Here is a 16,646-nt window from a genome sequence, read left to right as displayed (position 1 = left end):
AGGAGGAGTTAGGCCCAAGACCGTACTCACTTCTACCTGACTATAGATGAAGTAGGTTCCGTCCACCAGCACTTCCAGCTCCCCCGAGCGCGAGTGCATCTTGAACACCTTGTGGTGCACAGAGATCATCTTCCAGTTCCTCAGAACACCTTCTGAAAGATCTCAGCGAGGGAAAGAGAGCAGTCACTCAACATCCGCCAGCGACACCAAACACCAGGGACCAGGGGTGCACAACTAGAGCCAATCTAATAATGATAATCATTTGTTATTTCGCTGACGCTTTTATCCGAAGTGACTTAGTTGATGAGACTGAGCAGGGGACAATCCTCTCCTGCAGTAACGCGGGGCTAAGGGCCTTGCTCAAAGGCCCAATGGTTGAGCAGATCTTACTGTGGCTACACCAGGGCTTGAACTACCAACCTTCTAGATCTCAGTCATGTACCTTAGCCACTAGACTACAGGCTGCCAACCTGCCCTGGGATCTCAGGTCATGCTGTGAGGTACAGCTGCAGACAGCGCATGTGCCCTTGGTGAAGACGTTTTATTTTGGTCTGTGTGAGAAGCCAAACCAGCATTGGTGTATGCAGCCCGTTAGAAAATTAATTCAGGCAGAATAACACGTGGGAACAAAAGCCAGCAAACACACTGGCCGACCATTAATGGAGTTGTGCACCCCTGATGTAAAAGAAACAAAACAAACAGACTGTCCTTATCATTGACCTCCTTCAATCCAACAGCAATGTGGTCTGCTCTTGACTCAATACTCAATCAACTCAATACTATCACGTACTGCTCTTTTATTTCTTGACCGGAGCACTTGAAAACGAGTGTGCTTTCTTTTTCGTTTACACATTCAGGAAATGGCAGCATGTATAATTTGAGGCCTACCTTCCTTGACTTGAATGGTTGTTTCCTGGCCCTGCAAATGAGCTACAGCAGGCTGGAGAAAAAATAGCAGACAATGAGAACATCATGAAGGATGCCTTACATTCAATAACATTACTGTTGTAACAGTCTGCAATAACGATTCTGCAACTCAAAACTGTTCTGAGGTAACACACCCTTTATGTACTCAATATGCAGAGATGACGTATCCACTTACAGAGCTCAACATTTCCTGGAAATTCCCATTACAGTAAAAAAGCAATTTTCTATCAAAAAATTCAAGTGTTTGTTTGGTGAATTTTGCACACTGCTGAATTCCCCCCAGCGCAAAGGGGGAAAATGTGTTTATTTCCTAACAACAAGCTAGTCAAAGTTAAGGTCAAGACAAATGTGTTGAATCAAAGCCATTGTCTCAATGTTTGGGATATCAAACGGCAACCTTCTGTAGTTGATTGCACCACTTCCCCCCTGACCACAAAAAACACAACCTTTTCAGTTTCAGAACTGTACAGATATGACTGAAAGTAATTGAAATGAATTTCAGATGGTTGTAACTTACCTGAATTTCTCTCAGTCTGGCTTTATCAAGACCTCCTGCAGAGCATAGAGAATATGTTAGTGGTTGCGTAGTAGTGTTTGTCAGTATGCAGGGAAATTTCAGTGACTGGTTTTGTTTTGTTCATCACAAAGCTAAACACACACAGATTACCTTCACTACACAGTACCCTGGTAGGCACAGGCCATGGGGCTGGCATAGTTGTATGTCTAAGTGTAGCTTGCGCATACCCTACTTTAAGACCATCTATGGAAGACAAAGGCGTACCTGCTGGACCCTGGGGTCCGGGGGGCCCCTGTGGCCCTGGAGGCCCCGGGGGACCGGGCGGGCCCGCGGGGCCCATGGCATTGCTGCCCGGAATGCCAGGAATACCGGGAATTCCTGGGGGGCCCTGTGGCCCTGGGGGCCCAGGAGGACCTGGGGGACCAGGTGCACCCGGTGGACCCTTTTTAACTGGGCAACAGTGGAAGAAAGAACTCATTTAGCAAAAGGTAAAAATTTACATAATAAATACGTAATTCACATGCATGAGGGCTGAATGGTAGCATGTACAGACCTATGGTTAAACACACATTTATAAATGGTGTATGATTTTATATTATTACAAAACACACACACACACACACACACACACACACACACACACACATTAAAATGAGACAGTGACAGACCTACAGCAACACAAAACAATGTTTGCTATACCTTTTTTCTTCTCTTTCCTTTTTCCATTGGACTCTGTGAAGGAAAAAAAAAATAGCAGCAATAATGAAAAGACCAGATGCTAGAAATCAACACATCAAGCTAAAACAAGCAACAAGAGCTCATAATTGGCTTCCACAGTCGGGACACGCAGTGCTGTCAACACTGGCCATCAGAACCTCCCCCTTTCCCTTACTCATCGCTCACTGAATTATCACACACACCACACCGGCTGAGCCGCAGGAAGGTTCCGGAAAGTCACGAGACCGAAAAATCAGCTTGATGTTTCCGTCATTCCCGACATCAACATGGAATCCCACACAGTACTCCTGGCACCATTTCTGAACACAACCACCCAATAAGTGGAATTATACATGCTAGGAATTGACTGAAATATTCACGGGAGGTGAACTCAAGCAGGACAGCGATCATTGTTTTCAAACTGACCCCCGTGAGCCAGTGACTGCTCTCCACATGTGGCAGCAGAGAACTGCGTGAGAGCTAGCGATGATCGGTGAGGTCAGTCAACCAATGACATAAGCCAGGGCCACAGCCTCCCCAGTGAACAGGCGTAGATCATATGCTCAAACACTGTTGTACACATGCTTACATGTACGTTTGCACACATACTGTATATGCTTGCACACACATATAGGCTACATGCATGCATAAAAAATATATATTTCAGACTTTTATTGTGTTGGAAGTCTGTCCTCCCAGAAGGAATTACTAACAAGAAAACATGTTTGTAGTTCGAAGCACTTTAATTCCCAGCCCTTACCAATCAGGCCTTCTGCCAGGGCCTGAATACAGTGACAAGAAATAAAACCTTTATATAAACCCAAAAAAGGGCTAGTGTGGACCAGCGTAACCGCTTGTCAGACACAGTGTGACATGGTCAAAGTGCAGGGGCCTCTGTTTAAAAACCAATTACAGCTTGCCCCTATTCGCCCCCAAAAGCGGTTCAACCGTGCACCACACCCGGAGGCCAGGCAGTGATAACCGGCAAAGAAAAAGTGAAAACAGCTCTGACTTTGTGGCTACCGGCAACAAATCTCCCCTCAGAACACACTGCACCTTTACCGCACCAGGTCAAAAACATAACTACGAAAAGCGTCGGAAATGTTTTTTTTTTTTTTTTCTTCTTCAAGTCTCGAGGGCACCTGCTGCGTTTGATTAAGTTAAGGCAGAGATGGATGTGAACCACAAAGCACAAATCAAAACAAGAGCACTCATCCAAAACATATATATAAATATAAAAACTAAATAAACACACATACACACACATAACATACGGATAACATACTCATAACACACACAGAGAGAGACACACAGAGAGACAGAGAGAGACACACCCACACTCTGAGCAGTGTCGGAAGATTGGTCAATGACCTCAGAGCACACAGGCAAGCCCCTAGTCTTGGCAAATTGATGTTAGGGACTTTTCATCAAGCTGTTTGTACGTTCAATAAACGCCTTGATTTCTGCCCTACATTAACGGCAGTTTTCTCTGTTCCTTTCCTTGTTCCGTTCCGTCTGCACCACTTCTCACGCGATGCACTGCCTCTCTCTCAGGACATGTCAAAACGAGGGGATGGTAGTATGATCCGTCTGCGGGTATTGGTTCCAGATGACCAATCCCCGTCTGGCTCAACGCGGGCTTTGAAGTGGAACGCTGACCGTGCGGATGAGTCACCTTCGGCAGGGACCTGCTAGCTATTCTGGTCCAGGAGGGGTGACGAAAAATGGCCCGTTTGGACTCGACACGAACCTTGCGTGCTTAGGAACATTCTATATGGAAAAGATTTTTATTAATGGGCACGACGGACCCATTTGTCACCGGCTCTTACAGAGCGGAACATGCTAATTTCTCAAAATAAAAAGAGCAAGGCCACTCCTGGGGAAGTACAAATTCTCCATTATCTTTACTTTCTTTCCATTCCACATATTCCATACTGCCTAGCCAGACAGACATGTGCCCTCATCACTACAAGCTCAGCAGTCAACAGAGGAGAAAACACGCACACAGACACACAGACACAGACACGGAGACACGCAGACGGGCGTGCACACGCGCACACGCGCACACGCGCACACGCGCACACACACTCACACACTCACACACTCACACACGCACACACGCACACGCATTGCACACACAAACGGACTGCATGACATTTATATTCGAGTAGCTATCATGTCTCTAATGTGATGCAAAATCCACAACATGACAAATGCATGAACACAGACATCACCTCTTCACACACGCCCTGATAGCAGCAACTTATCACACACAGGTTGCATTGAAGCAATAAAAATGACAGAAGAGTGGTTATACCCTCTACTGTGAAGACGTGGTGAACGTAGAGGGCATTGAGGACTGATAGGAAAGAGGCTGGGACCGACCCTGTCCCAGCATGCAGCAGTAATCGCCTGGCTGGCACAGTGTACCGTGACGATCACTCTTCATGTGCCAACCGGTTTAAACTGGTCATAAAAGCGGGATTATGTACCCAGGTAACAGGATGGCAATTAAACGCACTATTCGGGTCCTTTAGTGTTTGAACAACGTTTACCGCTCGGAATTTGAAATGAAAATTTCCTGTCCACTGATCGAACAACCGGCAAGCCACGTGTGATCTGGCTCTCCGCGTCTCTCTTTCTCCGTCTCTCTCTCTCTTTCTCTAACACCGACGAACCCCTTGGTCTGTCCACAGCATCAACCAGCAATCAGAAGGAAGAGTCTGCCCCCTTGCTCAGTGGAGCCCCCCTGTGGTCGGTCAGGTACCTGCCTGCATAGGCGGCTCATGAAGCGGTCTACTCCCACGCGATGTCTGTGCGTGCTTCAGTGAGCGAACGGCGGAGCGAATTAAAGCAGCATACTGCACGTGTTAGAGCAGAGTGCACGATAGTCTGCACTCTCTCTCAAACTGACAGAGGATGTTGGCTCACCGAGACCGGCTTACAAATATGATTTGATATTTCCAGACTGATGAAACAGGCTTAAAAAGCAGCCTCTGGTAACATAACATCACTGTACAAAGTGATTTGTAGTTACTTGAAGTGTTTTTTTTCTTTCTTTACATCACAAACTCCCGAAGGCCCATTCACAAGCCATTGGCCGGTCATCAGAAACTTCTGCAATTATCTAAAATATCCCTTCACTCCACATAAACCAGTCCGGGTCAATCAAAAACATACACGCAAACTAAAAATAAATAAATAAAAAATAACCCCAGAAAGTGAACTATCCCTTTAAAAAAAAAAGAAGTGGTAAAACTGGTTAATGAATGGAACAAATTATCATCAAAGACAGCTTAAAGATTGAAAACACATTTTCACAATGCGTACTACAAAAACACATCTGCAGTTAAAAAAGCATGCAAGGCAAATTGTTGCATATGATGAAGGCAAAGTGCATCTAACATGAAAGGGAAAGGACAATCCGGTCAATTCTCCTGTGATGAGTTTATGGGAATCTTATACAGGACTATGTCCGTAACACTGTGGGAGAAAGCTCTGAAGAATAGGAAATGTATGTAAACTTCTCTTAACTCCATTAAATTCTAAATATGAAAGTGCTTCTAAACAGCCAAATTTGTGGCGCCCTGACAATAAGACAAGAGGTTGAAAAATGAACAAATAATCATTCACTTGTCCAATCTGCTTAATTAACATACCGTATTTACAATTTATTTTTTGAAAATGAATGAACAGATATCATTTTGCAATTCTTGTGAAAAAACAATCAACGTGAATAATTCTGTTTTGGACATACTGAGGTAACGTACCTCAAACATTATTCCAGCGCTTTAATCAGAGCCTAACGCTGTAAATTAATGAGCGCGTAAAAGCGCCTGTTTGTGCTTTATGGGTGCTGTGCTCAATTACAATCAGCAGTGCTTTGGTGAAAATATTCTCAGCAGGTGCTGATGTCCCCAGAAAGGAATATTTATTTCTGTAAGTGTTCTCCTTTCCCAGAATCCAGCGGAATGATGAAAGGCTCCTGGCAGGGATCTGTTCCGAGTGTTACGTACACACGGCAGAAGGCCCTTAAAGGAGGCAACCTTTTTTTTTAGGTTGCCCAGGTTTCTCTGCTGTTAATGACAGACAAAACCACAAGTAAGAGTTAACTGGACAGCATCTTCACTTGAACAGACTTTTCACTTTTAGTTAGAGGCCTTATGAACCCCATGGCTGATGCATGGTGGCCATATTGTACCAGAACACTTCGCGCACAACTAAGGTAGAACAGGGAATTAATGCAAATAAACTCAGGGATGATGATGATGAGAGAGAGAGCAGAGACAGTGCTGAAACGGCCCTCCCTTCTTTTACCAAATGCGTTAACATGTAAAAACTGTGAGAACCTTTTCATCTTCCACCCTTTAAACATCAATTTCCACAACATGTGAGGGGCTGAAGGATGGAATCCTTGGCTGTGACTTTCAGAGGTGTACAGTGAAGGCTGCCCTGTGGTTAAAACAGCCACATTATATAAATATAAAAAAAACATCCACCGAGATACAGGTGGGGAGGCCTGGAACAGTTCTCTCTGCATCCTGGACTCGATTCAAACACAGGACCCGCTCTTATTTAGAGCCAAAAATGGTGAATAAAAAAAAACACCGTCTAGCCTATTGTAAGTATCCATTAACTACAAAGATGCATGCAGTACTGAGGAATTGAAAAGAAAGAAAATAACGTTGACTGTTCCATTCCTGCATTTATACAAATTGGACATTTGGCTATTATTAATGGCATAGGCAGCTTTTCAAAGGCAAGTATAAGGGATACTATGCTTAAAAACAATGAAAATGACAAACTTCAAGCTAACCAGCATGCCAATGGGCATTTTGGTGGACACAGATCTAACTAGTGACTACACCATGATTTGATAGGAACAGTCATGAATTTGGCAGAAAATGGACATGTCTACTCCCCATAACTTCATCTGCGTCACTGGTGGTGCTGGGAGACTGGGAGGCATTATAAATGGCCTCAGTAATGGGAGAGCTACGAGGGCCCAAACCCAAAGACTTGAACAGCACTGCCTGCCCTGTCTGTGTTGCAACATGCTTCTCGTTTAAAAAAAAAAGAAAAAGAAAAGTAGCCTGCTTCCAAAACCCTGACCTCGTAATCCTTTCTCTCGTTTGACAAGACGGTTAAAATTACAACCGTTTTGTACCTTTCAATAAAGATTAGGGTGCAGACGTCCTTCAGCGAATTCCATTATGCGGACAGCGGAGGTGTTGAGTAGGGGCGGGGGTTGGGTGAGGAATTAATGAGGAGTTCTCCACGGCCTATTAAAAATGGAGATGGCTTAAAGATGAAAAAGGATTAAGCGTCACAAAGTCATCGCCCCGGGCCTCCGTCTTCAGGGCAGGCAGCCAATGTGAAGGAGCCGTGCGGATTCTCCCATGAGCCTCTACTCACCGGCTCAGGTCAGCATACGCAGGGAACCGACAGGCGGTGAAGAGACGTTTCACATCCTGGGCAGAGAAACTCGAGAGCCCTAGTCAGTTTTCCCCTCTTGAGTTTTTCACATTAAATGTCAGTGTGGGTACAGAGAAAAAATTAGATTCTTTTTTTGCTTTAAAAACGTGCTAGTCACAAGCCATATTAGCAGGGCGCAACACTGCAAACTGTGCACCAAATACATTCAAGGTTTGCTGCTATTTCAGCACAGAAATAGATTTCAAATATCTTACAATATGAAATTCTGCAGGATTCTGCATATGAATGTATCAAATATAAAATCAGGGAATCTAAAAACTGCATTTCAGACAGCAGATAATGGCTGCTACAATAAAGAAGAGATACTGGCAGACACACTGAAACAGGACCTGCTTTGTGTATGAGTGAATACTGACTTTGCTGCAGAGTAAGTCACTGCATACCAAATGAAGTGCCAAATTCCACCCGGTTTATCATTTTGTTATTTCGCAATTCAGCTCATCCTCCTTGGGTACAGTTCTGGGTTTTCTCCCGCTTTAATGCAACACACCAAATGTGGACCTTTGTGTTGCTGTTGCCTTGAGCGTCTCTCAATTTATGTCTTTGTTTCTTAGCAAGAGATGAGTGCAGGCAGTGTAACCCAAGCCCCAGTGTGTTTTCTACAAGGCAGGATGACATTTTCGATGCCGAAGCCTCTTTTTATAATCATTCCTGATTGCGTGCATCCATTTGAAATGAGGCAGGTTTTGTTTTTCTTTCTTGGCATCCATAAGAAACACAGAAGGGGAAAAACCATGTGCAGCTGGATATCGAAGAGACAGAATTAGCAAACCCCCCTCAAAATAAAGAAAATAAATACATAAATAACGCTTAAGAGGGCCAGTTTCCCAGACACAAATTACTTCTAGGCGTAGACTAATATTCTCGATACAAAACCCTCAATTTAGTCCTCGACTAAGGTTAATCTGTACCTGTGAAATCTGCCCATCATGTTTAATCTACACCACTTAAACCTTTCAAATGCAAATTCCATCATAGCCTAGTTGACTATAGACTCATTCTGGGACCCACCTCATACACACCCATGAGCCATTTTGGGTCCTGGGAGTGTGTCTAAGAAACACTGATCTACACCATCACTACCATGCAGAGTCCTAGTCATAACTCCCTGCATCTTACTACGGTCATCTAACATGAACATTCTCATTCTACAGAACTCCTGACAAAAAAAAGAAGAATTTATTTTAAATGTATTTATTAAGTTTTCATCAACATCCAGAAAAAAATGATTCCATATATGTAATTGTATGTTCGGATTAGTAACGTGCTGGAAATTCCCGGATATCCCCTGAAAGCTTTCAAATCTCACCAGAATCAAAAGAGCAAAAAAATAGGACAATTCAAATATGCACTTGAAAATAAACTAGAGAGGCTCAAACTGCAAATCCACATGTGGTGTACGCCAGTACTAGTATAGTGGTTAAGGTGCTGAGCTAGGAACACAAGACCTGCTCATTTGTCTCCCAGGTAGGCTGCTGTATGCTTTAGACACCTGCTCCTGAAACACAGCAATTCAATTCAATTCAATTAGGTAAACAACTCCCTAGAGGGAGAAAACCCCTCAGACAGTGCCAAGGAAACATTGCTTCATTCAATATCTTGCCAAACAGCATGTGGCATAGACGCTAAGGTGGTTCAAGCCAGGGTGTAACCACGATAAGATCTACACACCAGTTAGTCCTTTGAAAAAGGCCCTTAGCCCCACATTGTTCCATGGGCACTGCATGGTGGCTGCCTACTGCTCCAAAGTAACTACGATGGAACAAATGATCAGGCTACAGAAAGTCCTCCTGGATAAGAGTAAACTGAATGGCATGCAGTGGTTTACCACCATTTCAGACTCCAATCCTGACCATGCCAGTGTCAGCATAGAATATGGATGATCCTGTAAGCACCTGAAATCTGCCAAAAACACAAAGCAAGAAGCAGCAGCAGCTGTGGGCTCTCACACATCGATGAAGGACACTGCGCTGGTGAGATGGGCACAAAAAGGCTGGTATTAAAAATAAACCATAATATCTCTTTAAAAACGCATGAAAACGCTGCAAGAAAAAATGCACAGAAATAATAATAAACGTGAAATTATTTAAAATGCCACTGAGATGAATAGAATATTTACAAGATAAATTTTGAGGAAAAAAACAAACAAAGTTTGACACCAAAAAATAAGCAAACCAAACTGTACCTGTATAGCATCTTTGCTCCTTTCGGAGGATCTCTGAATGCTACACAGTGCTACTGGTGAGTCAACATCATTACCGTGGTAATATCAGCCTGGGTGAGCCACGGTCACTGTATCTGTGCCAGAACGCTCATCACTCATCCCCACAGATTGATTTATCAGGCCAAATAAGCTGGAGGACGATCACACGGCCAAACCCACAGCCAGATTGTGAAATTGGCCCAGGAAGACCACTGAAAAGCGCGCTCCTTTGTGATAACCATTGACCGCAGTGAGTCAGAGCCCCATCCAAAAAGATGAGTGATCATTAGTCACTGTTGAGCTTTGTGGGCTTGGGATGAAATTTGAGACTGGAGTTTAATGTTCCCCAGTTCATCTCTGGGCAACAGGCTTAGATACATGGGTTTGCGCATAATGCATCTATCATAGTATTCGTCATTTTTCTAACATGTATATTTATTGGCCAATGCCATATTGTGATGTGTTCATCTCTGCTCAATCGTAACACTTTCCATAAAAAACTCAATTTGTTTTTCTCGCGGTGGAAAACGGACACTTTCACGCGCTGCCAATATGAATGAAATTCATGCGCATAAATCACAGATATAGACTAAATTAAAGCATAACTCATCCTCGGCGAATGTCAGTAACATGTAGAAACAGATGTTTTTGTAGCTGGAATCCTTTTCAGCCCCTTTGCTTTCCAGCTCCAGTGTGGAGTTCTATTTATCTGTAATCGAACTCCACAGCCAGAGAACAGTGAGTGTTTGGGATTTTTGGCCAAAATCAAAAGATGTAGTATTGCAATCCATTAAAATGTGAAGTTGTAACTCGAGAAAATGTGAAAAAGTTCAAGGGTCATGAAGCACCTGTGTGATAAATAAATGTCACCTTAGCCTCAGCATAAATACACGTCTAAACATAATAGGTGTAATATTGCGTGTGGGCTAGTGTGTGCGTGTGTGTGCGTGCGTGTGTGTGTGTGTGCATGTCCGTGTGTGTGTGTGTGCATGTCCGTGTGTGTGTGTGTGTGCATGTGAGGTCTCAGGTTTTGGAATACCACATCAAAAGAAAAAGTTTGTTGTTTCCTTTCAAACTAAAAGCATGGGATGGGTAATGACGGGAAAAAAAGCAATTAACTTGATTTGGTCTTGTCCGACTATGCTTCAGAAGGTTTTCTGGCAAAGATTTCTTTTTTTGTATTTACGCATTATACGCAAGTATGTTTGGTATGCTTTCATGTTTATGATTGAAGATTTATCTTTCATTTGAAGTAGCCGCATGGGAGTGTGTGCCTGTGTGTGTGTGTGTGTGTGTGTGTGTGTGTGTGTGCGCGCGCATTGCTGCCAGTCACACGTGTAAGTTTATATTTACATAGACATCTGTGTACATTTCTGAATATGTACAAACTCACCACTGAAATCAGCATTTTAATAAACATAACCAAATACATGGCTCATCTCAAGCATCCTCTCAACCAGCTTTGCTCATCAGTGCCACACACAGAAAGAAAAAAGGGAGTATCTGCTTCCCCCAACATACCTGAAAAGTCACGTCAGACTTAAACTTTCCACTGAATCCCATCTATTTGCAGGACTGTCCAATTACAGAGCACGACAACACAATTGGAAACATTTATCACAAACCATCTCAGTCAGTTATCAAGAAAGATCCAACCTCTGACATAATGTCACCAAAGACACAGCCAACAGGAATTAGTGAATTATAGACATCGTCATCACTCTTTCCTGACCCTGTAACATCTCACCCACAGTTACAATAGATTCACAGCTCACAGGTGAAACACAGGTGAGCCCGTGTAAGCTTACCAGCACAGAAATGACTCGATGACCCACCTCACAAAAAAAGTCATGACCCTCCAGGAGGTAGAGATCATGGGAAAGTTATGGAAGGATAAACCATAAAGTGGTTAGAGCTAAAACAGGAAGTGGCTGATGCTAAAAACGGGAAGTGTTACCTTTTTTAAAGTACACACTAGAACTTCAATTCATACCTGATATTTGCGATAGATTTTCAGTACTGAAGTAAATGCATAAGCAACTAATCCAGCAAAAGCAGTTTTTAATAGAAAGAACTGGAATGTGGACAACTTTTTAGGAACACCTCAGTTTTGACAGTTCACGCATTTCACACTCAACTTTACATTACATTACATTACTGGCATTTGGCAGACGCTCTTATCCAGAGCGACATACAGTTGATTAGACTAAGCAGGAGACAATCCTCCCCTGGAGCAATGCAGGGTTAAGGGCCTTGCTCAAGGGCCCAACGGCTTATTGTGACTACACCGGGATTAGAACCACCGACCTTGGGTGTCCCGGTCCTTTACCTTAACCACTACACTACAGGCCGCCCTCAACTGACTGCACTAGCTGAAAAATACACCAACAAAAAATAAATAAACAAATAAAAGACATACTGCAGCCGTTGTGCAGCATCACCCATTATCTACTCTACTTTTTTTTTTGTACAAGACTTTAAAATAGCAGTGAGGGCCCACCAAATTCACACACACTCAGCTATACGTGAATATCCATTTGAAAAGGAATCAAAAAAGATTTGAAAAAAGGTTCTAATAAAAAAGATAACATAGTGCCCCTTGCATTTTATATGAAATGCTAATACACTTGAAGTATGAAGTGTGCAAAGTTCAATTAAATATTAACATTTATGTTAACCACAGTGCATAATGTCTTGGTACAGAGTGTGTGAGTGTCCAAGTGTGTTGTCAAAGTTTGCGGTTAAGAGGACTGTAAAACACAAGTGCAAAAGCTAGGTGCTTTGTAATGTATGGTTGGGCGGTATCCAATTTTTTTAAACCACTAAAAAGTCCCCAAACTTGACCACGGTACACGGTTTCACCGTTTAAAAACTACCCTAACGTGGCCGGAGGACAGGGGTGTTTTAGAAAAGCACAAAACAAAAGACTCACCTGATTCTGTTCGTTTGCTTGGACTCCTCTTTGGCCGGTGAATGACCTTCCAGTCTTCCTCAGTGGGGAAGGCGTTATCTTCGGGCCTTATTGGGAAGATGCTGTCCTATTAAAGGGGACAGTAACAGAGGAGAGTTAATTATATCCGCTTTGAAAATAACATTGCCCTTGTATTCCGTACTAACTACAATGGGTCTCTACACTCCCTTAAAACACAATGGGCAGGGGTACAACATACAAAAATGTGTTAGACATGATACAACAAATGAGACTTTTTAAAACACCTAATTACAGGCCACGCAAATACAAAACACAAGCAGGTGGCTCACGTCCCATGGTGAAAGTTTCCAGCGTTTAGCCACACCACAAAAGCAACACCTGTTACGGAGAACCCAGTGACCTTTTGTGTAAGAACAACCGCCTATACTCCTGAATGCCGATTAAACAAAGACAATTTGTACACAATAAGCTGGCCAGAAAGGTATCACAAGGACTACGAGCCAACAGACACGTAAAAGGACGAGCTCCTCTTTTGTTCGACTCATTGCGGTCAAACTCAGTTCCCGTAACCCGAGTCAATTCTGTCTACTTTTTCCCGTTAAGAGATGCTCAACTGGGTGCTTCCGGGCTTTGAATTTCACCCGTTGGTACAAAAAAAAACCGGGGTGTTTACTTGCGGCTAAAATAAGAGGAATATAAATTACGGAGTGGCGGTCTCGGCCTAGTTTCGAATGCTGTGCCTTGAGAATGCATTGATTGGAGGGATGTGGGGAGAGGCAGGCTCTCAGGTAGCCTGGTGTAGCCCTGACCTCTCTCCGCGCAAACACACTGTGTACACAGTGCTGCTCCACTTTTTTGGTGGCAACAAAATGGACACACCCGCCCCAACACGCGTGCACACACAGGCACGTGCACCCACATTCCTGCTTCAGAATTCTAGCTGGCCCACTCTGAGATTTTAAAGTCGAAAGTTTGGTCAACTGTTCAGACATTGCCACATCACCACTGCATCATTTGCTTAAGATCAGTTATGTTCTCACACAACTCCCACAAATAACTTATATTCCTTATTTCACATTTCAACAATGTGACAGTTTTGTTTCTGATAGGACATTACTTCTACTTCACAGATAGCAGCATGGATCAGACTGTCAAATGTAGGCTATACTTTAACAGGAACCCTTCTTTAAAATGACCCACTATATCCTTTGAAGTCTCAGGGTCACACTGTATAAGACAATACATATCAACAGGGAGCAGTGTTAGCTATGCCTTTAAGTGCCATGATAATATGCCTTTCACTGCTATGGTAAATGTATTCAGCGATATTTCGTGACTTGTCTGCAGTCACTAATGTAGCAATGACAGACTACATTTTTCACCAAAAATCTGTGAAAATTGCCTGGCCCAACCTTGAAATACAGTGCAGCAGGTAAGATATTACAGTCAGTGGCCTACTACCCCATCTTACAGTAAGGGTTTAATTATGTATTTATTTTAAACATGCTGTAAATGCAAAGGATCACATCGCCCATCAATCTTTCAGACACAAAGAACAGCCCGTGGTAGCGACGCCCCCTATGCGTCCGCACCAGTAAAATAAATCCTGACATTCACTAATGCCATAAGATTACTCCTGATGACTGCGAAGAAATTAAATAAACAAAATAAAGCCAGCCATTAGTAATGCGCAGCACCACCCAGCCGACCGTGCCAAGTAATCCAGTGTAATGGCAACCTATTGGTTTACAGCAGCCCTGCATTCCTCCCAGATGATATTACAGCCAGCCTCAGTCTGATAATGCCGTTTCCAGGTGAGCTCCATCCGCAGGTATGAATGCGTCAGCATATAAATTGCTACGCCCGGCTCCCCCTCCCCTCTCTCCCCTTTAATACAACTCACTCGCTCCATCTCTCTCATCTCCTTTCCCACAAACACCAACTTCACTTCTCTCGATCACTCATGCAGCTTAATTCTCTCAACCATTTACTCACTGCACTCATTTTCTCTTTCTCTAGTATAGACTCACTCAGTCTGTATCTCCATCCCCCCATTTCTTGAATCAAAGAAAAAAAAAAAAAAAACCTTCCAACCTTGACTGATAAAAGCAAGCACTGTAAACTGTTTGTGGAACACAGAACTAAAGACAGCATGCCACAGGCAAACAACCCCCTCCCCTCCCCTACCCACCCCCATCACCACATTCAAAAACAAATAATTAAAGTGGATTCATTGTGATAAAATTAGCTATGGATTTGTCCTAATAAACTGTGGTTAGCCACCATCCCTCGAGCTTTGTTTATTTTTTCGTAGGCACTTCAAGGACTCGACAGCAATTTTTCAATTTTGTGGAAATGTTCCCCTTCACTCAGTGCACATTGTTCGTCAGTTTCTTGCGACTAAGGCTGTGAGAATATTTGTGGTTCCTACCATCTGGGAGAGCTTCGCTGCGACTGTCAGCAGAGACAAAGGCCCAGTATAGCACGGCTCCTACAGTTACTGGTCTTGGTTGGTCTCGGTTTCAGCTCAGTGGTTCCCAAGCTGAACATCCGGACCCGCTGTCGGGTTATGGGTGGGTTACATACAGCATATAATAAGATTTCCACCAATATCCACATCAGCCAAATGAAAGGGTGCACCCCGTACGTGCACTTCGGCCATGAATTGTGCAGTGAACACTGCTGTTTTTTAAAACCGTTGAACTACCATGTTTCTTGGGAATTGCCACATACTGAAAGTTCTTACGCTGAAATAATGAGTGGGCGACAGAAAATTTAGGGAATTCTTGTGGATTTGTCAACAGGATTTGTGTACAGAAGCTGTCAAAGTGTAGGCCAGACACACATCAACGGAGATGCAATAAAACACATATTATTGTGCACAATACTGTTGCTTCATATTCCATTTAAGGGTCAGTTTTTCTGCTACTCTCATATTCCGACAACTTGGGTAAGAGCGCACAATGTTTACACCATGGGGCAGCCTGGAGTATAGTGGCTAAGGTACATGAATGAGACCCAGTTGGTCGGTGGTTCAAACCCCGGTGTAGCCACGATAAGATCCATGCAGCTGTTGGGCCCTTGAGTATTTGGGCTTAGGTACACCCCTATAAGGCATTAAAGTACTGGACATAGATAGGATCTTCTAACATTGAAGGCATTAACAGCTAATGCCTTTAATGTTAGAAGAGGTCATCAGGACAAAGATGAAGACACAGTAATATGCTATCCAGCACCAGAATACAGTATCTGAGTCCACAATCAACCCCTTTGGAAAACACTTGGCTGGCCCTGGCTATGCACTACATAACCCCCGATGCATAAATATGAGGAACCTGCCAATCAGCTGATGTTATCTAAACTCCCATCAAAACTAAACAGTTATACGCACATATCTGAAACTCAATATTACAGCCTATTCCAGCCTGCAGCTACAGCAAGGGAGAGCGAGGGAGAGCGAGGGAGAGAAAAAAAAAAAAAAAAAAAAACTTGTCGAACAAGTAGACAGGATTAAATGAATAAAGTGATTCCTTCTCTTAAAGATCTCAAAGATATTACCTTTCATGTCGAGCATATTATGAATTTGGTTGACTGGAACATATGCCCCGTGAGAAGCTATCCAATTACTGCAGGGTGAGTTTAAATTAAAACACATTTATTACACGCATTTACATAAGGCCGCAGTGTGCGGAAAGCGGCTGGTGTTGGGGAAGGCTTTGGTGTTCTGGGAGGGAGAGCACCTCACGCCCAGGTTTCAGAGGAGTGATGGTCTGTAACCACAGTCCAACGGCTGAACCGTAAACTGAACACTTTCATGTGAGCCCCGTGAACGAAAGTGGAAGGCTTGTGAAATA

At 43.4% G+C, this 16,646-nt stretch overlaps 1 protein-coding gene across 1 annotated transcript in view; it reads right to left on the bottom strand.

Moving 5' to 3' along the window:
• The window catches only part of LOC133124797 (ectodysplasin-A-like), a 41,306-nt gene that overhangs the window by 610 nt on the left and 24,050 nt on the right, over positions 1–16,646 (bottom strand). The window contains exons 2-7 of the mRNA XM_061236285.1: positions 12,793–12,898; positions 2,144–2,176; positions 1,709–1,894; positions 1,445–1,479; positions 889–940; positions 31–161 (exon numbers count right to left, since the gene is read on the bottom strand). Coding sequence (XP_061092269.1) covers positions 31–161; positions 889–940; positions 1,445–1,479; positions 1,709–1,894; positions 2,144–2,176; positions 12,793–12,898 — 543 coding nt within the window. The remainder of the gene's footprint in view (positions 1–30; positions 162–888; positions 941–1,444; positions 1,480–1,708; positions 1,895–2,143; positions 2,177–12,792; positions 12,899–16,646) is intronic.

This window comes from Conger conger, chromosome 3 (assembly GCF_963514075.1).
Source record: "Conger conger chromosome 3, fConCon1.1, whole genome shotgun sequence".
NCBI classification, from domain to species: domain Eukaryota; kingdom Metazoa; phylum Chordata; class Actinopteri; order Anguilliformes; family Congridae; genus Conger; species Conger conger.
The sequence above is the reverse complement of the archived record's forward strand: the minus strand, read 5'-3'. Positions and strand labels throughout refer to the sequence as shown.